The 23,160-nt window shown below is 40.7% G+C and overlaps 2 protein-coding genes across 2 annotated transcripts in view; one reads left to right on the top strand and one right to left on the bottom strand.

Annotated features, from left to right (window-relative positions):
- The window catches only part of LRRC31 (leucine rich repeat containing 31), a 49,541-nt gene extending 46,178 nt beyond the window's left edge, over nt 1-3,363 (bottom strand). The window contains 3 exon segments of the mRNA XM_065845066.2: nt 1,209-1,343; nt 2,578-2,636; nt 3,069-3,363. The gene's annotated coding sequence lies outside the window, so the exon portion shown is untranslated.
- Nucleotides 3,364-5,481: 2,118 nt separating this feature from the next.
- Nucleotides 5,482-22,963, top strand: SEC62 (SEC62 homolog, preprotein translocation factor). Its single transcript, XM_065844985.2, has 8 exons — nt 5,482-5,587; nt 12,940-13,048; nt 13,456-13,561; nt 16,123-16,327; nt 17,889-17,981; nt 19,891-19,951; nt 20,864-20,983; nt 21,530-22,963. Exons 1-8 carry the CDS (start codon nt 5,552-5,554, stop codon nt 21,994-21,996), a joined length of 1,197 nt encoding a protein of 398 aa, XP_065701057.1. The 5' UTR covers nt 5,482-5,551; the 3' UTR covers nt 21,997-22,963.
- The last annotated feature ends 197 nt before the right edge of the window (nt 22,964-23,160 follow it).

Raw genomic sequence — 23,160 nt, 5'->3', positions numbered from 1 at the left:
AAGGTAAATAAAAAGGTATAGCAAACATAAAACAAAATGGTTCTATACTATAAATGACCAATTTAGGAAAGTCCTGAAAAGGAACAAATGGCTTGTCCTTCCTACCACAACCTGTGTTTCTGACCTCCTGATTGCTGCATATGATGATGATGTGGAATACAACTTTGTAGAAACCTAAACAGACAATACTCTGCCCAGTTCCCCAGGTGAAAAATCTCAGAATGTGAATTTATCCTTTGACTGTAAAATAGAAAAAATAATCACCTTCAGTTTAAAATAATCTCTACTTTTTAAACTAAGCAGATACTTCTCATATTTTAGACTTTCCAAATACCCTAATATAATGTTGATTGGTTGTATAGTGTTTTGAGTCATCATCAACATCAGATATTTTACAGAAAAGCACCCAAAACTAGCTACAGGTCTTGTTTTGGTACCCTGCTCTGATAATGGCACAATAAATGTCCTATCTAAGCCTTTTTTGTTCACTGGAAAATAACAAGTCAGGTCTATGAGGCTGGGTGTCCACCAGGGTTCTGCTACCTGTGGTGTTCAGTTTTGACTAAGCCCTTCATGCTATAATAAACAACTATAGCTATATAGCTATGGCAATTTCAGTATAAGATTAATACAGATTATGGTAAAGGTAAAAGTCGCCTCTCCTTTTTCATTTGTTTGGTGGTTTTTATTTTGGAGGGTTGCTTTCTGCCTTTGCATTTGCATATCTCGTTCCTTCCTTTCTTCAGGAAGGGTTTGCTCTTACTAACACATATATTGAGGCCACAAGAATTACTAATATTCTGTTGACTTGACCTTTATTCATTCCTTTTCTTTGTCCCATTGCCAAGTTTACCTAAGTCTGTATTCTCCAGAGAGACATTAGTTTTGCTATTAACTACACATTTTTCTTTAACCAACAATGTCCCTGTTGGTGAGGATGCAAAGTCTTTTACCTAGACTGTAGAAAAGAGGAACCTACTGCCCATGTTGTATATAGAATGATAGAGTATTTTTTTCCTGTAGTACAGCAAAGGCATGAATAGATGTTTCACTTCATCAAAATTTAAAAACACATACATGTGGTATCTGCATGTGTGAATTAACAAAATAAAAATCAATCAATCTAAACAGCAAACAGAAAAAGCACAGCTGACCAAGGGGAGAAAAGAAAGCATCAAGCCAATCTGGTTTTCATCTCTGCTGATTACCTTTTAGTTACAGGGTTCCAACAGCTCTGGTAGAGACGAGTGCTGCTCAGTCTGTGATTCATGGGCCTCCAGCAGGCTGTAAATATTCTGCACTGAAAGATGCTCTGTAAAGCAATCACCGGCTTCTGGTTGAATCTGTTAATTGGAGAGATGTAAACTCAAGAATCACACTTCCATGTAACAAATATTTTTAACTCAAGCACTTGTAGTCATAACAACAACTTTATGGTTTTATAAAATAATGCTTTTCCTAATGCAGTATCCTTAAATATTACCATTCTTCTCCCCCCCTGCAGCCACTGCCAAAAAACAGAGATACAAGCAAGTATATATTTTTTTAAACTTTTTTCCATAACTTCGGCTGATTCTTAAAAAAAAACCCCGGATTGATGTATTTTCTATTTAACAGATTTATATGTCCACCAGCAGAACTGACGGGAGTCTTTAGGAAGCACGATATGCCACTTGGCATCAGGACAGCCATGTCTTTATATTAGAGTTCACCAGTTGCTGCTAAAGTACAAATATATTCTAGCAATGAGCAAAACTGGTATGTACAAAATCCAGAAATACAGAAGGACTGGAATCAATGGAAATTCATTCCTACTTCAGCTATGTTTTTTCTAAGTTATATGTATCAAATCATTCTGAGTTTTATAAAAATGTAAAGGAACTTGCAAGAGTCAAAAGATTTAAAAAGCTTCTTAGTGAAAGATAATTCTAGATGTTTGTCTAATGAATCTCTGTTGTTCTGCTAAATTACAAGCTAAGTGGCTAACTAAACATTTGTAAGCTTCTAAGATGGAAGTGACTCAGGATATGTCTACACTGGATTGTGCTTCTGAGTAGTGACTCATGTATTTGTGGGTGGATTTTAGCTAAACCCGCCTTGGTAGTATGTGTCGCTGTACAGTACAAGGCTCATATTCCTTTTATTTTGAAACCATATTCAGCGCTGAAGCTGACTGGATGAAATGGGAGATCACTCCAGAGCCTGCATGCTACCATCTGTGGATGATCTCCTAAAATATTGCTGGGGAATTTGCCTGTTTTCCTCAAATCCCTCTTTGGAAGCTCCTTCCTTCCTTCCTGCCTTCCCTCCTGCCTGCCTTCCTACCTGTCAACACAAAAGTAGAGGTAATTGTGATTTGTGTTCTCCCCTTTCTTCCCCCAAAGCCAGAAGGATTAACCATGGGTCCAGTGGATAAGTTTCTTACAAGCAAATGGTTTGTTCAGCAGAACAGACACTTGCTCAGACTTCTAGTGTCATTTCAATTTCTGTATTGCAGATGGCAGTGTGACTCTAGAGATACAAATGTTGATAAATTGCCAGGAACAAGTGAATATAAGGGTATAGGAAAATATGTACCAGAAAGAGTAGAACATCACCCAATTTGGCATCCTGCCTCAGAAGCCCAAAGAGAATACCTAAAGCAGAGAAGAAGAACAAAGCAAATATCTCAGAATATTTCCTTTATCTCCAGGGATCTATCACAGACAACCAGAGGTGATTTTTACATTCAATAACTCATGATGCATTTTTGTTTCATGCATGTATCCAGCTGGTTTTTGAACTAAGTTTCCAGCATCCATGCTGCTGTATTAGATCTCTCTGTTGGGGTAAAGATGAGGAGGATGAGGGAAAAGAGGCTAATGAAATGTCATCAGTTTGGCTTTGTTTGAAAAAGGAAACCACTCCACTTGCATGCAATATCCTTCACAACAGTAATTTCTGTGGTCATGATTCTGAAATCCTACTCTAATCAAAACGGTAGTTGGCACTTAAGAGGCTGTAATTTTACTGCATGGTTCTGAAATGCTTCTTTTGCAACCTGCCCTGCAGCTGACATAGACACTAACCTTAAACGCGAGCCGTTTGAACCTTCACTTCCACTCCCTAGTTTTCTTGAGATTCAGGCACTTCTCTCCTGTTTTCCCGCCATATCGATGACTGCAAATAAGCTTGTCCCATCTAATATTCAGCCTTGATGGTCTCTGTGCTCCACAGTGGTAGGAAGTTCACCATCCAGTGCCTCACACTGGAGGACACATTCCCTGGCTGCTCCTTGTGCCGCGCACCAAACTGCTGCTTCATGTCCAGCTGTGCTGAGAAGAGCTCCTGCAAGTTGTTGTTTCTCAAACTTCAGATGAATTTAAAGTTCTGGGGAAAAAACCAAACAAACAAACAAAAAAAACCACCAGAAATCCAAGGTTCTTTTCTGGCAGCAAATAGCTTGATGTACTGCAGATAATATGCCATGCCAAAAAAAATAAATACAAAATTAAAAGCTATGGATTAAAGGTGAGTTTGTGAATCAGCAGTATATTGAAGACACAGAAGTAAGGTCTAGTGCTAGGCAAGGTCTTAAAAAAACCTGAAATCAGAGGTATGAGGGATGATGATCTGGAATGAGACTCATCATATGGCGCTTGCAATCTCCTCAAGGAAGGCAGCGAGCAGACAGGAGCGAGGTTCCAAACAACCTCTCCCATACAGCAGGGAAGAGTTTCCCTGCTGAAGTTCAGCTTGTGCTTATGCAGGGAAAGCAGAGAGGCTCTGAGCTACGCCTTGTTAAGCCCTCACTGCAGACATTGTGTATTATTAGCACACTTTAAGTTACAGATGTCTAAAACTTCTTCACAAGAATATCTTCATTTCTAATGTGCGTTTTTGTTACTGTAAGTTAAGCACACCAAAAAACTGTTGAAATCGTTGCCATTCAATTATTTTTGAATAAATGCAGTTTGCCCACTTCCCCAAAGCTTTGTTTTATTGTAACCATAAAAAACTTTAATTCCCTATACCTGCAATTTTATCTTTTGAATTATACTTTTATAGTTCACTCACTCTGCCGTCAGTCAGCTTAATTTGTAACTTATATAGATTTTCCACCCAGCAACAGCAAGAGGAAAACATTCAAAAGAAAAAGACGTCGTACCAGAAAAAAAACACAAAAACTGGCACGGTGACTCAGGGGCAAATATGCTGCTGGAAACAAGTCTAAGTTTTTAATTACCTCGTTTTCAATCTGAGAGGTTCCAAAATTGCAGGAACGGGAAGGGGTAACAAGATTTGAAGGGACTGGACAAGACAATACAGCACTGTACATACTTTTCCATCGTAAAGTGCCAGGGTGTGGTTTGGAAACATGGAGCCAGGATAAACCATTATATGCTTTGCTAACTTGAGTGACCTCATAGTGAAAGTACGCAGGACAACTCCTGACAAAAGGCCATTTTACTTTCTAAATCTGATTCTGTAGGTACATGAGAAGGTCTTAGCAACCAGAGTGCGTTCAAGTAACAACTAACAAAGGCCCGCTGTATCAAGCGTCTTCAAGGCCTAGCGGCCTATTTAGGAGTATGAAAATTAAACATACAGATTTTTACTGCCTTAAAGCTGAAGCACCTTTTTTTCCAGCAGGTCAGGTCCTCACATCCCAGGTGACATCTCCAAGCACCTCAGTGCCAATTTGGGAGCTGAATTTCAGGCAGCAGGGCCTGAGCCCCGCAGGGTGAGGCCTGGCCACAGAGAGGTGACGTCTCCTCTGAGGGGTTTCTCGTTAACCAGACTGCTGCACGGGGAGGCCTCACAATCCGGCCCCTCGGCCAGCGGGCTGGCAGAGATGCCTCTTGAACCAGGGCAGGGAAGAAGGACAAGCAACTGCTGGAGAGAGTCCAGCGCAGGGCAACAAAGATGATTAAGAAGTGGAGCATCTCCCTTATCAGGAAAGGCTGAGGGAGCTGGAGATTTGAGGAGACCGAGGGGTGACCTCATTAATGTTTACAGATATATATAGGGTGAGTGTCAGGAGGATGGAGCCAGGCTCTTCTTGGTGACAACCAGATACGACAAGGAGCAATGGGTACAAACTGGAACACAAAAGGTTCCACTTAAATATGAGAAGAAACTTCTTCTCATTGAGGGTAACAGAACACTGGACCAGGCTGCCCAGGGAGGTTGTGGAGTCTCCTTCTGTGCACACATTCAAACCCGCCTGGACACCTTCCTGTGGAACCTCATCTGGGTGTTCCTGCTCCATGGAGGGATTGCACTGGATGAGCTTTCGAGGTCCCTTCCAACCCCTGACATTCTGTGATTCTGTGAGCCAGCTTTCCCTCAGAGCCCGGCACCGCTCGGCGAAGCTGCCGAGGCTCGGAGGGCTGAGGCGCTGAGGGGGCTGAAGCTCGGCGGGCTGAGGGAACCGCCGCCGCGCTCTGAGGGGGCACGCGCGGCCCCCGCGTGCCCTTCCCGCCCCTCCGCCGGCTCCCGCCGCCTCTCGCGAGGCCGCCGCCTCCCCCCCGCCCCGGCCCACGTCACCGGCGGAGCAGACGGGGACAACATGGCGGAGCGGCGGAGGCACAGGAAGCGGATCCAGGTAGCCGAGCCTCTCCCTCCCTGCCCGACCCGCGCCCTTTCCCCGGGCGGCAGCACCCCCCTCCGCGTTCTCAGGGTAGCCCGGCCCCGCAGGGCGAGACGTGTGGGGTGGCCCGGCCGCCCCTCAGAGGGGCATCCCCGCCGGTTCTGCGGCCTCGCCGTGCCGTTGCGAGGAGGCGGCGGCGAGCGGTGCCGGGCGGCCCGGGCGCTGAGGGAAGCGGCCTCGTCTCGACCGCCGCCGGGGTAGCGGGAGCGCCGCATCAGGGCTCGGTCAAAGCCCGGGCTGGCACCGGGAGACAGGTTTTCTTCAGAATTTTCTAGCAAACCCACAAGTCCTAGTAAATACCGAGAAAAACTGGCGGGGAAGCGCAGGTCGGAGCGTTTCGGGGGAGCTGAGGGGCGGCCGAGGGAAGCCCGGGCCCGGCTCCCTGGCCCATCCCTGGCCCCGGCCGCCTGGTTGTCCCAGGACCCCGCGGTTCTGTCCTCACGGGGTTTGTGCCCTCAAAAGTACATCTCAGAGCTTGAGATTTCGAGTTGTTAATATTTTTTAATCGCTGTATTATAATTGGGATCTCACCCGTTACCCATGGCAAACAATAGCTCAGTGTGGTACAAACACTCAAAAAACCCCAGGCGAGCAGCCACCGTAGCCTGGAGCTGACACTCGGCCTGTCTGTTCCTGTGGTTTGTAAGCAAAAGACATGGGACAGATGGTAAAAGGAGCTTAAAAACAAACGTGCCCCAGCCAGGAAATAATGTAGTAAGGAAGGGAAACTTGGGTTTAGAAAACGTAAACAAACACTCGAATCTGAAAATAAACCTAATCAGCTTTAAGATCATGTTGAAATGCAGTGAGAGTTATATGGTGTTAAAAGCAAAATGAAGATTGTTTAGGTGTTTCACTTACCTGCAAATCTCGAATTCCTGATATATAACTTTTAGCAGTGAGTTTTACAGAGGTTCTAATGGATGTTTTGGGCATAGTTACAGCATCAGTTGCCGTAATGCCTGTTACTGTTATGTATTATTAACCCTAAGCCTAAATAGTGTTTGGGATTTATTGCTCTGCTGTAAGTGGAGATAATATTCACGAGAGAAGTCATAGAGCCGTTAAACAATGTACGCTTCATATGTCATCCTTCTGCTTGGTTGCCCTCTCTCCTTTCCCTTCCTTTCCCTTCCCAGCCCACTTTCCCTTCCCCCCAGAAGATGGAGAAGTGTCTGTACTCTAATGGTTCCATTTTTGTTCCTTTAATTCCGATTACTCGGGGGGTGGAGAGGGGAATAGATGCAAAGAGTAATCAATCAGAATCTTGTTAAGCAAACCTTATCCATCACAGGCATTCAATGAATTATTGTAACACATTACAGAATTATTCTCTTTTCATAATCATCGTAGACTGTCCCTTAGTAAAGACGACAATAGCTCAATAAAGCGTCCATCAAAACCAAATTAAATGTAATTTAATGTTTTTTGTAATACCCAAGGCTGTGGTCTTGCAAGCACTTAAGCACATGCTTAATTTTGAGCCTGTTAGCAGTAGAAGTATTTCCTGGATTGTCAGTAATGAAATCGATGTCAGTGTGTTAACACTTAAGCTTTAAGATTGTGGCCTAAATTTGTGATATAATTATGCAGATAAATGTGTATTGCATCTTATTAGTTTCCCGGTGTTATGTCGACAACAATGGGAAGACAAGACAGCAAACAAAGAATACTGTTGAATGCCCAGAGGATGTTCCTAATTGGTCAGTGAATAAAACAACATGTATTTTTCTTGGTGCTTTTTTTTTGTTGTTGTTTTTGGTGAGCCTTTTTAAAGCTCTTTTTGGACTCTATTGGCATAGTTACAGTATGATTATCATGTTTCAGGATAATGCTTCAAGTTTCTTCTTTTAAAATGAAGTGTGAAATTTTTATTTGTAGATGTTTCAAGTGCTCTAGAAGCCTGTACTTATTTTAGGGTGATGTGTTCCCCTTAATAAAGAGACTACCATACTTTACATATGTCCAGTGTTTGAAAACCCCATTACCATTAGGCAGAGCTGTATTTCTTGACAAGAGGAAGGTTCTTCGCAGGAGCAGGTATATTCAACTGGAAGAGACTGATGTAATAGAGTTCAATTACAAATAACTGTGTGTACAGAAATGGGGTTCTGAATAATTTTAATAAGATTTTATGTCTGTCATCAAGATTGGAATTGTGCTAGTTAGGTCAGCCAGCTACACGTGAGATGAGATGTGAAAAAAAGTCTTCTAAGTTCTAACAAGCCTACTTTTTGTGTGTTCCCTCAGAAGTGATAACAGGAAGGATGTGTTTTCTATGCATTTTCATAAAAAGACACATTGCTCAATCTGTATTGCACAGTTTAGGCTCTTCCTCTGACTACAAATTGAAAGTTATGGAAGTTGCAGAAATCAACTTCAAAAGTTTGAATAAAGACATTTCAAAGGTAAAGTTTTCAGAGTGTCATTCCTGACAGCAATTTAACTGTAATTAACATGGAATTACATCAGAAGTGCAGGAGTGAAAAGGAACTGGTCTGTGGGAAGCAGATTGCTTTAGCCAATGGGTCCCCACCTGATACAAATTTCTGAAATCAAGAATGCTTGCTGTATATAAAGGACTTATTAAAAGAAAACACATCTAACAGCTAGCTTTTTTTTTTTTTTAAACAGTTACATCTCGAAAGACGGGATGTCTTTGAATGCCTGTTACTCCAGCAGCTTGATCAAAGCTATTTCATCTCTTGGAAAAAAAATACATATCCGCGTATGGAACTGTATGTTTTTTCCAAGAGTTGAAATAACTCACTTAAACACAAAATCTTCAGAGTTGGTTACTTTGACAAGCATTCAGCTGGGTAACACGTGGCACTTTGTTGGCAGGTCTGCAGTTTGACTGTTAAGTAGGCATTAAGTTTTAATTACATTGGCTGGATTCCATTGTGCATGGTTTTATTCTGCCCATGGGAAGTTTTGTTTATCTTTGTGTTGTGGTTAATAGCACTTGAGCAGCACCTCAGTACTGTGTCCTCTACTCTAGAAATGTTAATGCATATAAATACTGCTCTTAGGAAGAGAGAAAACAGTTCTTAGGCAAATGTCTCACTGCAAATTGATGGCTGAGGTGGCATCAGTGCCCGGTATATGCCATTAATGGCATGTACTTTCCTTGTTAACTTTTTTCCCTCCTCTTCAATCACTGGATTCAAGGTTTGAGAGTCTTCTGATGAAGGACATGTACTAATCAGTATTTTCTGTTGTGTCTTGATTTGGGCTCTGCTGGAAGGAAAACATGGTACAGCTGTATTGCTACTTCCAGTGCTATAGTTTTTGTGAATGAGTGTGGAAAGGATCTTCAGAAATTGCAGTTCAGTTTTTCAGTGATGCAGATTTTAATTCCGTTTACCCGTTTGTCTCTTTTTTTCTCATGAATTCTAGTAAAACTGTCTGGGATGGTAACTCAGAACAGTATCAGGTGATACAGGAGGAAGAAACAACGTTTGGCAGCGGGGAATGCAGAAAAATATAAATTCAAAGTAGCAGCCCCACTTTTCAGTAAAAGAAGAATCACTGTCTTTTGAAAATCTGAGTTACACTTTTGGAGGTGGGGAGGGAAAAAGTCGAACCAAAAGATTTAGGGTTAGAAGGGGACTGAAGCTGGCGTGTTCAAAGTACTGTACATTGCTCCTTTGGCACGTGTTTTAGAACTCTATGTTTACAACTTTTGCTCAAGAAAAATAGTGATGGTGAAAAGAAGGAAGCAAACAAATATTTTTAGAGGATATGTATAGGCCAGAAAATATCTGTTGATCTTCTGTAAAGAAAAGTTAATGTCTTATGTCTAGCACACAGCTATGGTAATCCAGAAGAACTGGTTTCTCTGCATGGGTCTGCAACAGTTTCTTTTAAGAGACCTCAGGCAATCTGTGTACTGGTCATCAGTGCAGGAGTCAAACTATTTTATGTATATTAGTCACTGAAGAAAATATAGATGGAGTCATAAAAGCAAATCCTGAGACCCTAATGTGTTTGTTTCTGCCTACCCACTCCCACCCAGTGATAAATCATGCTAATTTGTGTGCTTTTTCTTTCTCCTGCTGCATCTTGATTTATTTTAGGCAAAATATGAATGTCTCAGCAGAATGGATGAGGAGTACCCACTCACCTGCCACAGGACATCTAGTCTAAGGTCCTGAGAGTCAACAGGGGAAGGAAAAAATACAGTCTTGTGATTCAGCCCAAGCTTTGATGTGCTTAGACCATCTTCAGGGAATATAATTCTAATGCAGTTGTTGTGCCCTTATAATATGAGGAGAGGTCTGAGGAATGGAACATGGGTGGACATAATGTAATTTTTGATGTAGCCGCTCAGCTTGAAAAACAGGACGCACATGACAAATGTGCTTACATTTCTTCTTTTCCTTATCTGAAAACTGTATAAACTGTTAGGCTTCAGAGGTCTTCTGTGAGGGACAGTGGTCTGAAAATCTAAGTTCTCAGATGTAGGAGCAAAAGAATAATCTAGATATTAATTTTATTGAAATCAAAGGATATTGATGAGCCCTTTAGCATCGATCATTGTAACATGTCTGTCTGCATGTGAAATAAGTTGTCTTGTTAGTGATAGTCATCGTTTATTCTCTTCTGATTTTCCAGAAGCCTTGTTTACATTATAATGCTGTGGAAGGAAATCAACCTGTCTTGGGTTCTGCTTGTCTTCTCGCAACTGTGATACAAAGCGAGGTGGAACAAAAGGGTGACATTTCAGACCACAAATATACCCTGGCCTTTTGACATCTATTGAAGGGTTCCAGGAGTAAGAGAACCACAATAAGTCAACCTTAGTTAGAGATGAGGGGGAGAAGAAACCTCATGGACATGCTGGTTTTAATAGCTCAGTTCAGATGTTTTTATTTTTAATGTATACAAGTCTCTTTACTGCTGCAGTCCCAGTTGGAAATTAACTGGGAAATACATTAGCATACTGACAGAAGTTCAAAATGCACTGTGCTATAATTTGATTTGGAAGATAATAGTAAAAAAAATTATAATGAAATTTAATATTCTGACAGTCATCTCTTTTAATATTTTAACAGAAACCTGTCTCTTCAAATAAAGGGGTGAAAATAGGATGAAAAATGGGGATTAAATTGCAGGGGAAACTTGCTGAGAATGAGCAGGGTTAAACTGTGGCAGTCTTTCTCATAGGGCAGATTTTCCTTTTGTTTGGGATATTATGAAACTATCCCACAGAAAAGAACAAAGCAATAGACAGTAAGGAGCAATAAAAAAACTCTAGTGCCAGCCACTGCCTGTATAGTGAGCGTATCACGTGGCCTAGCAGAATCATAAATATTTTAGGAAGAAAAAAATATTCTAGCAGAGGAATTAACACTGATGTGAAAATCTGAAGCTTCTCTGACTGTTCTACAGTCTATGCTGTGAAGAACATTTGCCCTCTAAGTTTCATTTGCTGGTAGGAAATATTAGAAAAGCATTGTTTTGAGACTGGGTTGCTGCACATAGTCATAATTTTCCATGGTCCTTTAGTGCGTTTGCCATACGGTGATGATGGTACACCTTCCCTCAGTTTCCTTTAATGCATTGTCACTCTTTTCATTGCTATTAAACCAAATCTGGTTTGGTACCAAACTTGGCAATATAGCTAATGATTTACAATCACTGGTACAACTGCACCGTATGAGGGGACATCAAACCGCAACATATAAATTATGTACATACACACACTGCCAGTTAGTGAATTGTTTTCTGTGAGTTATCTGATGTTTTATACAGATTTTTAAATCATTAGAAAAAAAGTAACATGGAGAAGGAGTTAATGTAATCTATATGAGGACTGTTAGGGTCATCTGTCTCAATTTGGGCATGTGTTTTTAGAACTGCCTAACTGGTGAGCATACTCCTGCATGCATATAAAGAATTTAGGCTTTAAATGTCAGTGATCTCAGAACTAACAAACTACAGAATGCTTTTGGTCATTCGGATATCTCATGTCTGTGTTATTCTCTTTAAAATTGTCCTCAGATAGGAAAAGCAACAATACAGTCAGGAAGGATAATTCATTAACCAGTTGATTTTGAAAGTTAGCCATACAAACTGTTGAAAATTAACAACTCTCTCGCCATCTGAAGTTTTTATTCTGCTGTAACAACATCTATTTGACCTTGCATTTCCGTTTAACGTGCTTTCAGTATTATGGTTATACGTCTTAAAAGTGGTAACAGAGCTTGTATATGTTTATTGACCTTAAAAACATTGTCTTTAAATAGAATCTTTGAATGCTACACATTCCTGTACGTCACCAATCTGGTTTGTGGCTTCTGTAATCTAGTTCTTTGGCCAGCATGAGAAGAATAGGTATAGAAAAGGTACTGACAGTCTGAAAAGATGTCCCAGTGTTAATCCTGTTACTGATCTGCAGGTCGGGGAGTGGAGGGTTGAGAATTACTGATGAAAAACACTACTACTGAAAGGAATTTTCAGGGAGTTTGCTTGAGTCAGGGTAATATGGCAAATGTTTGTTTCAGGTATGTTGTTGCGAAGCAGGAAAGTTGTCCTTTCCTGCTTGCAAATATTAGGTCTTAATTTTACATAATTGAAAATGCCCATCTCCATCCTTCTGTCTTACAGACCTGAATTCTGCTACCTCTCTGCAAGTTGGTAAATGTACAGAATTAATAAATTCTGTGTGTTAATAAATTCTGTGTGCAGACCGAGGGCTCCCTTTTTGTAAAATGTCTGGTTTGATGTTTGAGGAACATCCTGATGTTCCTGGTCTTTAGACTGAAAGAATCTCCTCAAAGGTACTCTGAAGTTTCAAGTCATTTTATAGTCCTGCAGTGGTACTGACATTTTGTAGCCAAATCTTCCAGCTGCTTTTCAACGTGGTTTTATCCACTTTCACATGAAATTCAAGCAGTTTTGTATTCTGTCGGTATGCCTACATTGCTGTCATTTCATACATACTCATTCCTCACTGTTCTTTGCTCTCCAGCTTCACAGCTGTTTTTCCCCAAGCTTGTTGTGCCTTGAGCAGCTTCCTGTGTGCCCAGTGCCCTCCTCTTAGCTCCTTCTTTAATTTGCTCTCTTTCCAGAGCTGTTAAAAGCATTCATAGTCATTACATTCAGACCATGTAACTTAAGAATTCCTGCTGTTTTGCTTTATGTAGACAGAAATTTCTCAGGGAAAATGACTTAAATTTTATTTGTTATTTATATATTGCCATAAAATAATGAGGACTTCTCAATGTCTGATTTTTGAACCCAAATGAGTGATTTTCCCATGTGTTTAAAACTGTATTAATTTTGCACTTTTACTATTGTAGGAGGTGGGTGAGCCATTCAAAGAGGAGAAGGCTGTTGCTAAATACTTACGTTTCAACTGTCCAACAAAATCCACCAACATGATGGGCCACCGAGTTGATTATTTTATTGGTAGGGGTATTTTTAATTAGAGAATGAAACTTTCTTCTAACGTACCTGGCGGGAGGGTTGGGGGGGACAGGGAGAGGACTTGATTTGTTTTTGTTATTAGCGCTTTATCTAATAAATACTGATCTTAGAGTTTGGGTGTGAAAATTTATCTAGGCATTAGATAGCTATAAAATTTATCTGATTAGCCTTAAGTAAACACAATAACTTTTAACTCTGTGATTTAAACGTGTATAGTTGTCAAGAGTAAACTGTTTCAGAATAGTGGCTGGTCTTACTTTAAAGATTGAGAGGATGTGGAACATCGCCCGAACTGACTGACTGGTTGGTGTGGTTCAAGGAATGTAGACTAAATTTTAAAATAAATGTAATTAATCTTAATGCATTTTTAATTCCATTTTTCCCTCTAGCCTCAAAAGCTGTGGATTGCCTCCTGGATTCTAAATGGGCAAAAGCAAAGAAAGGAGAAGAGGCTTTATTTACAACGCGAGAGTCTGTAGTTGATTACTGCAACAGGTATGACCTAGCCTAATTCATCAATTTTATTAATGAGCATAGCTGTCAAGATGTCTTAGTTATTTAGGAACAAGTTTCACTCAGGCTTCACACACTGTGAAACATCTGTGGTTGTATGTAAAAATAATGATTTTATTACTGTGTTTGAAAGTGTCACACCAGAAATGTAGTTTCATTGTCTTTATTCTCAAAACTCTTATTTGCTTTCATTAGGCTGCTTGTAGCAGCAAGATGAACAAAATTACTTTCCTAAATTTTGTAGTTATTTTAAGTTGGTAGGGTCAGAGCTCTCAAGTGTTTCCTTCCCGTGGACCTAGTCTGCCATCACGGCAGAAGCTGGACTTGGGAGGTTCAGTTTATGCCTCTCAAATGTTGTTTCTCTGCTGCTTAATGTACTCTGTGTGCTTTGTTTAGATGAATGGCATATTGTGCTATCACTCATTTGGGGCAGATGCATAGGATTAAAGGGACTGCGTGTGTTTTGAGAGGTCTGTGAAAGCTGCTTAGAAATGAAGAAAATGGCTAATATTTAGTCTTTTTTTCTGGCGTTTTATTTAGATAGCCATCCAGCAAGATGAGATTCTTCCCCCAGTTCCAGGGCTGAGGCAGGGTTGATTCTGTGCTTGAACTTTAATCCTTTTGCTGATTTCTTCAAGAAAGTTTAGGAAAAAAAAGCATTTTTTTTAATGCAAGCATAAAAATAAGTCTTCCATTCTGGAATCTTTGGACTGAGGTAGAAGTCTGTGTGTTTTTTCTTCAGTTACTAAAACACCGGATGAGATGACAGTTGGTTAAGCCCTTCAGCTCCAGCAGTGTAAAGAATGCCTGAGCAGCGTGCAAAGAAAATCCTCTGTTCTCTGGCACTGATTTTTATCACCAATATCGTTTCATGCCTCGATGATCCATTTGGCACCATACCATGTGTGCGGTTTGATTTCTCATGCTGCTTCTATATTGCTAATGCTAAGGCCACCTTTGGCCACTGAAGCTGTTTTCAGAGCTTTAAATTTTAACAGTGTCTGCTTCCTCTGCCTTTTGGAAAGGATGGAGGAATGTCTTAATATAACTAGTCCCTTCAGTATAAGAGGCTGTTTAAGCTCTAATTCATATTAAAAACAAGTGCCATAACTCTGTTGGTGCGGTTATTGCTTGTTTTACCTTCTCCATCAAACAAAAACTGAATATCAGGTCCTGCTCCTTCATCCCTTGTCAACTGCATCTATCAGTTGCATATTTAAAACAAGTTACGAACTGAACTGATATGGCTGCTCCAGTACATAAGCTCTCCCTGTACACTTAGACATTGATCTAAGTTCAGCCAGTTTTCTGTTGAGGGGATTTGTTCACAAATAAGCTACATCAATAATGCCTTGTTCAGCACATCTGTAGAGGGTTAACAGGTCAGGAATCAGCAGTAACGTGAACTTTGTTAGTTACGTCAGGGTCTGTCCCACTTCAGGACCTGGTTGTTGGCTGCATGCTCTGAGCAGCAGGTCTGGCATTGTCCTGTCTTTTTGTATTCCATCCGAGACAGAGGTCGCTCCTGGAATGGACGAGCTGTCCTGCAGGCCAGACCTGTCCTATGCGCCACTCGTTACCTGAGCACCCTAAACTTGCAGCTGTGAAGAAAAGTAGTTTCTCCCAAACAAGTGAATTTCTTTGCTAGAAAGAGAATCCGTGTCAACAATTGCCTGAAGGAAGTTTTTATATATACCTGAAACAACTTGGTTTGATGGTCAGCACGCACAAAAGTTTAATTGGTTGAATGACTTCTCTCTCTTTAGTGGGTTTTCCTAATTTAACAATCAGTAGGCCAGCATAAGGATTTGGCCTGCAGCAGGAGATGAAAGAAGTCAAGGACAAATAAAATCAATTTGAGGCATAGAATCAGGATTTTTTATGTGAATGGGTGCTTGGATTTCATACCCTGTGGCTTCCTCTCAGTCTCTGTTCTGAATTTGGCTGTGAGCCTTTCAAGGAAGTTACTTGCTGGTGAGCACCTTAAGATTACCAAATACTGCTTCTGGTGCCCCGCTGGCCATAGATAGGCTTCCTGTAAGGTACGTTTGTAGCTTTGGAGTGCTTACGTATGTACTGCACTTCCAACAGGGTGATTCTCTTTTATCGTGCACCTCTTAGCAAGGAACTTGACAAACCATACGTCCATTTTTAAAATTTTTGCTATGAAATACATTAACATAGGCTTGAAAATAAATATTGGATGGAGTTTTGTTAATGGGAAAGATAATTAAATTAACCTGGTGGCTTCCTCCATCTTTTGTATTCGTTTGTATCTATACAAAATGCTACCACAGAAAAGTATGGTTTTTAACCCAGTTTCGAACAGAAGAACGAAAAAAGCAAAGCAAGAAGTGAGACACAGCAAAATTAGGTCTGGTGTGTATGGTTGTAAATAGAACAGATGAGGTGAGCTCTGTCTTTAGTCATGCTATTCATTATTATATTAGATAATCTAAACTGGTATCTAATAACGTAATCGAGTGTAAATGTTCTTGTTGAAGCCACACTTAAATGTACCATTTAACATTTTTCATGTTAAGGCTGCTGAAAAAACAGTTCTTTCATCGAGCATTGAAAGTGATGAAAATGAAACCTGACAAGGATATAAAGAAAGAAAAGGAAAAAGGAAAGGCCGAGAGTGGGAAAGAGGAGGAGAAAAAGAGCAAGAAGGAAAGTGGCAAAGATGAAAAAACTAAGAAAGAAAAGGAAAAGAAAAAGGATGGTGAAAAAGAGGAGTGTAAGAAGGTAAGTACTATCTGTGAGAGAAGTGGTGAACCTGTCACAGAGAATACATTAACTGACAAGATTACATTGGCTTAAAATTATGGTTAGTTGTTCTAAAACGTGACATACCTTTTTTGCGTCTTTTCATCTCTAAAATTTACTGCTTTTTTTTTTTTTTACCTTTGGAGTTCTTCTGATTTTGACCTAGATCAAAAAAGAGGTTTCAGTTGGGCCTTTGTGTGCCTTGTCATCTCTAATGTAGACTGAGTTAAACTGTTCAGCTGCGGTTGGCAGTGATGCTTTGTACAAGTGTTCATGGGACCTCACATCTCAGAACAGTGCAGCTGCATGTGTGAAACAAAAACAGTTTTGCAGTGTTTGGTAATAAGAATGTTTGGAATGTAATATGTGATATTTGGTGCTTGGAAATAGCTCTTCAAGAGTGGGCACTTTGGTGTATGGCAGCTCCGTTACTAATCTGCGTAATGCTTGGTTTTCAGACTTCTCATTTACTTTCTTTAAAGTGCAAGCTGTTATTACAGTACAAGTTTTCATGTGCTTGTTCACGTTTTCATTCCTGATTTCTTTTATTAGCAGAACAGAATTCCTATATTAAAATGTTAGGAATCTGCAGGAGAAACTTGATGAAGGGGTGTGTTTTTAATTCTGCATACAGTGGTGTGAGTCCAGTGAGAGTTAGCAGGATAGTCTTCAAAAGTTACTCCAGACACTCCTAAGTGAAATAATGGCATGTTTAGTGAGAGGTATGATCTGTGTACAAAGGTCTGGATCTCAGAATAACACTGCATGACTAATAAAAGAATTATAAACAAAATCTTGCTGACATTCTAAACATAGAAGTCAGTATAAGATGACCTAACTCCTGAAGTACTTTAAATGCCGATAATGAAAGTTATGGACCCTTCCGGTTCTCTGTCATCTGGAGTGATACATTATTAAATGTAATGTTAATTTTTAAACTCATAATTAATTATTGAACTGATATTCTAGTGGATTATGTAAGTCCGTGGGTAATAACTTGAACAACAACACAGGAAAAAACTTAAAAAGTTAATTTCAAGCAAAGAAAAGGAAATTATAGGCAGGGAAGAGGAAGCACAAGATCCAAAAAGAGATTGAGGAGGACAGGGAATGAACAGGCGGAAATTGATTCTGAAAGGGTCCCCATGTGGTAAATGTGGCATCAAGGTACTAAATAATTCTAATAAAGTAGTGACTATGAAACGGCAAACCTTGATTTTTGTGCAGACTTTCTGCTATGCATTTGAAGACATAATGTAATCCTGAAGACATATTCTCATCCTTGGTCACTAACTGAGAGTAAAATTTCCCTTTCCTTACAATTTTCCTTTATTTTTGAGATACTCACTTGGTAATAAATGAGAACAGGAGGAAATAAAGCATCTTCACTTTAAACAAAACAAAATAAGCAAACAAAAAGTTAATATATTCAAATACTAGAAATTAAACCCCTCTTCCTGGTTTTGTTTGGTTTTGTTGGTTTTTTGTGGGGGTTTTGTTGGTTTGTTTTAATATGTGTATAATTTGTGTTTGTGCTCAGGATGAGACCCCGGGGACACCCAAGAAAAAGGAAACTAAGAGGAAATTTAAACTTGAGCCACATGAAGACCAAGTTTTCTTGGATGGAAATGAGGTAGGATTTATGGGTACTTTATAACTGTTAGTGCCAATGTACTGTTGTCAGATAAGATGTTAGTTTACTGTATTTCTGCAAACTCACGTTGAAAGAAAAATTAATGGCAATACGAAGGCTGATCTTGAAACATCCAATTTTTAGATATTTGCAAAGAGGTGAGATGGAGATAAAGGTAGGACAGTAACTTAAGAAAATCTGAAAAAAACTTAACCATGGGTAGTTAAGTGTTGGTGAGCTGTCTGTCTGTGGGGTGTAGTGGGGTGTTGGTGCAAGATGCCCAGAGCAGTTCTGCAGCCTCCAGGCTCAGGAGCTTTCAAGTCCAGCCTGGGTAGAGCCCAGGGTAACCTGGGCCAGCCTCATATCTGACCCCACTTTGAAGAGGAGGGTGAACTAGAGACCTCCTGAGGTCCCTTCCAGCCCAAATTATTTTATGGCCATTGTCATGCTGAAATATCTCTAAACAAAATACAAGCCTTTTAGAACATGATGTTCAATCACAGGAGGGGAAACCAAAAGTATCTGCTATCCAGAAGCTGCCTGGTTCTGTGATCTGAGCAGACAGTGGCACTTAGGCATTCCTGGATTCTCCTTCTGGCTTTACCACTGAAATTGTGGTCTTAAATACTTGTCTGCACTTTGTTTTCCTGGAAGACAAATAATTTAATTCTTTAAGAGCTCTGTAATGTAAAGAGTCATATTTGTGCTTTTAAAATTTGGGAGAAGTGGTAAGTCTTCACTTCAGCAAAATTGTCCTGTGCTCTGTGTTGATGCCATGTGTCACTGTACTGGAATCTCCCCTAAGCAAGTGCTGTAAATAAATCAGTTGCGTAGAAAATATGCTTCCTCTATGTATGTTTGTTTTCTCAGTCAGTTCTCTTACCACCTACCTTGCTCTGTTTCATCCCACCTCATACAGAATCATACCTACCTCTTGGCCTCCCTGTTGTCACCAGAATGCCTGTGGTGTTCAAAACGAGGGGGCAGGACTGTAGTTGCACTATAACAGTACTTAACAATAGCTAAGATTCAAAGTGTTTAGTTTGGTAAGGAAAAAAAAGCGTCCCGTTTTTCTAATTTGGAAAGTTCTGCGCTTTACCAAGAAGCCTTGTTTTTTTACAAGGCTGAGCAAATCTGGTTCACATGGATCCACAGTTCTCGCACAAACATTTGGTACTCAGTGTTGCAACTGTAGACATTCATACAACAGTGCTGTGGCACAGAGGGTACAATTACACTTATCTGAGGCCATCAGATGGGACTGAGGCTGAATTGAGCGTTTCAGCTGGTTGCTTTGTCCATATGTTCAGTCTGCTGTTTTTCCCACTTAAAGGAATCTCTGCAAAGGTACAAGTATTTTTTGTTTGTGCTTGGTGCACTTGAGGAACTTTTTGTGTTTCTTACAGAAGTTTTTTTGGCTTCATGCTGAACAAGATTAATGAATAAAGAAAGATGAAAAGAAACCTTGATTCAGTGATATTTCTGAATCTTATATTTCCGCATCACTTTTTACTGCCCGATGGTTTTCCCCAGGATTTTACACCCCCTGTAAGTTACTCTGGGTATAGCTGCTTTCATGAAGTAATTCTTTGAGAGATCCAGCCTGTTTTTTTCTGTGTGGAAGCTCCTTCCCTTCCTCCTCCCCTCCTGGCTGGAAGGCTCCAGCCCAGCCAGCACATTGCCCGGCTCTGCACGTGTCCTTGGGCCTCCAGTCACACAGCTCCGCTGATAACCGTCCCGTAGTGGAGGCGGTCGGTGTAGGCACGTGGGTGTGTGGCGCTGGGGCTGGTCATCTCCTTCTGTGCCTGTGTATTGCAGCACGGCCATAAGCATTTGGATAGGGGAATAAATGAAATCATTGATCGGAGAGCTTGGTTTCCAAGTATAAACCACATTATTTCTCTCCTAGGTGTACGTGTGGATCTATGACCCTGTTCACTTTAAAACTTTTGCCATGGGACTTGTACTTGGTAAGTAAGAGTAGAAATTAGTGAGCACACTTTAAATGTAGTCACAGTATCAGCAGGTCTGTCTGTCTGAGAGGAGGTTTGCCTTTTCCCTGGACAAAGCTTTTGCTCTTCAGCATCTGTGTGATTTGATACCGGTCCAGTTATGCGAATTTTGATTGGGGTGGAGGAGCTACACACGCTTAAACAAGCAAACCCAAACCTGAAGTGTGCTCTAGCAAATATAGGAACTTGCACAAGTTTGCAAGCTGTTAATTTCTGTTGCTTTAAATTAACAAGTAAGTTGCCCAGCAGACATATGTAGGATATATATAAAAATGTGAAAGATGTTAAAGGAATTATTTGAAACTGTGAGTGATAGTTTTCTGACCTTAGAACTGGTACTGTGCAAGGTAAGCCGAATCAGTTAATTTTATTTTTTAATCTAAATAAGTATTGATGCGACTTGACACCAGTGAGCTAACAGATCTCAGTACTGCTGGTCTGACACCTCAACCTGTACCTCCCAGTTTCCTCACCCTGAGAGCAGCCCCTTTCCTGAGAATCCCTGTCACCCCTCGGGCCTGTATTCAGTCCTGGGGCCACCACCTGCACCCAGCTGTGCTGTGTCCTGCCGTGCTGGTGACAGCAGCTCCCTGCTCACCCGCTCACTTGTACCCTCTCCTCGGAGCGGCTCTTTGCTCTGAGCACAGCGACATCAAGTCACTGAGTGTGGTCCGGGGGGTGCCCCTGCTCCACATGAGAACAGGAGCTCTGGGACTAGACAAGGTTTTAGTCAAGGACTAAAATACTGTCAGTAACTCATGCTATGCTAAGCCAGTACGTTGAATAAATGTTGAGGCTAGAACCTTTTTACATGTACCAGGGGAAAACCAGTCATGGTCCTCAAGCTTTTCTCCTTATCTTTCTATTCAGTGATTGCCGTTATAGCTGCAACGCTGTTCCCGCTCTGGCCAGCAGAAATGCGTGTTGGTGTTTATTACCTCAGTGTAGGCGCAGGCTGTTTTGTCGCCAGTATTCTTCTTCTTGCCGTTGGTAAGTGTCCGTCATCACTTTATCAGCCAGTGAAGGCTAAAAGGGGAAAGACACAGGCTGCTTGATATACGTGGTCTGAGATGTGTGACTGAGTTCCCAGCAATAGCCAGACTGATTCTCTGTACGTTTTTCCCTCCTGGCCACTGGGTGTCAGAATTGGGCCACAGAATGAAAGAAGACACAAGCTTGTGTCACCTGTTTGTGTTTCCTGCATAGCAGAGATTTTTTTGCAGCCTCCATTTAAAAAGGCAAAACAAACCCAAGAACTGTATATATGAAGAGATTCAGTAGTGAGAGTGGTGTAACCAGGTTTTTAAGGTATTTTTTGTCCTACATTTTTTCAGCAGAGGGGTAAGAGCTGAATAATAGATAAAATACTGGTCAATGGGGTGGGGAGACGAGGTGAGAACAAACTATTCCATAATGTTGCTGCAGAATGAGATTCTCTCCCAAGGCCAACCCTGTCCCTGGATTTGGGAGGGTGGTAGTGAATATCTCTCACACCATAGTTGTACAGTGTGGATGAATTTCACCTTTTTTATACAGCTCGCTGCATCCTTTTCCTCATCATCTGGCTTATTACTGGAGGAAGGCACCACTTCTGGTTCCTGCCAAACCTCACAGCAGACGTGGGATTCATTGACTCCTTCAGGCCCCTGTACACACACGAATACAAAGGACCAAAAGCAGACTCAAAGAAAGAGGAAAAATCAGAATCCAAAAAGCAGCAAAAATGCGACAGTGAGGAGAAATCAGATAGCGAGAAGAAGGAAGAAGACGATGGGAAAACAGAAGCAACGAGGAACTCGGGAACAGACGGCTCGGGAGGAGAGCGACATTCAGACACTGACAGTGACAGGCGTGAAGACGACAGGTCCCAGCACAGTAGTGGCAATGGAAACGACTTTGAAATGATCACAAAAGAGGAACTGGAACAGCAAACAGATGAAGAGGATTGTGAAGAGGAAGAGGAGGAAGATACCGAAAGTAGGCCTTCACATGAAAAATCATAACTCACTGTGGTTTGGGGACTAAGTATGTGCAAAGAGTTGGATTTTCTTTGTTGGCTGATCACCAAAACATAGACCATACAGTAGCATCTTTGTTTGCTGAAATGTACGTGTTACCGAACAGTTTTATATCTAGTTCCTTCATTTTTTTTAACCATTAACTTGATTACTTGGTACCATGTTAATCATTAATATCCATTTATGGAAGTTTTATCAATCTGACAAGTTTTCTATTGATTGATAGATTGCCCAGATTGTCCTCAAACATACTGAAAACCGTAGTTTTCTGGTACTTGCATAACTGATCAATCAGTTTCGCTTCTCAAACTTGCTTTTGTGAAACAGGTAAAAGTTGAATGACCAAATCTCAGATTATCCCTAGTTGTTTGATAGCTAGTTAGGTAAAACCTTTCATAGCCCACAGCTTTCTTGGTATTTTTCTTGATTTTATTTTCAAAAATTGTGAAAAATTTCCGAAGACAACTAGTTTTAGCAGAAATATTTTGCTGCACATACAAAAAGGTGGTAGTGCTGAATTTGGCTGCAGCGTTCTCTGTTCCTGCAGGCTGTGTGCCAGCAACTGAGGAAATCCAAACTGGTTTTGTACATCTGGTTCAGAGAAAGACGTCATCTCCAGCAGGTGAAGGAAGCAGCACAGTTTGGAAATTATGGCTGTTTTCTTTCTCCTGCTCCATCTTGATTTTAAAAAAAGTGTATTCTGTACATAATTTACAAATAAAGCGAACCATTTACTTTATCTGCTACTTATTATTTAGAGGTTTGATCCAGCATTCAGTTTGTGTTATTAAAGCCATTTTGTGGTGTGTCTATCAGAGAAATGCAAGTCAAGAGGACCTCACGGAATATTTGTGTATGATTGGTAGCTGTTCCACAAGAGCTTTAGTTTTGTGCCAACATTCCATGTATTTGAGTATGAGTAAATCGATCTTTATTAAATGAAAGCAAACAACCTAGCTGTATGTATGCCTTAATGTTAAAACTGTCTCTTTTCTGGAACTGGAATACTTTTTACACCGAAGAGGCAGGAGGTTATTCGTCTGCTTAGAAATGCAGGTAACTCAAAGCTAAGATGAAGTGACCATTAATAATTTGTTTATCAATCTCTTGGAGTAGTTCAGTTTCTCTCGCGCATCCCTTTTTGCTGGA

The sequence above is a fragment of the Patagioenas fasciata genome, chromosome 9 (assembly GCF_037038585.1).
Source record: "Patagioenas fasciata isolate bPatFas1 chromosome 9, bPatFas1.hap1, whole genome shotgun sequence".
Classification (NCBI taxonomy): Eukaryota; Metazoa; Chordata; class Aves; order Columbiformes; family Columbidae; genus Patagioenas; species Patagioenas fasciata.
Note: the sequence above shows the minus strand (reverse complement) of the source record. Positions and strands in the feature narration are given on the sequence as shown.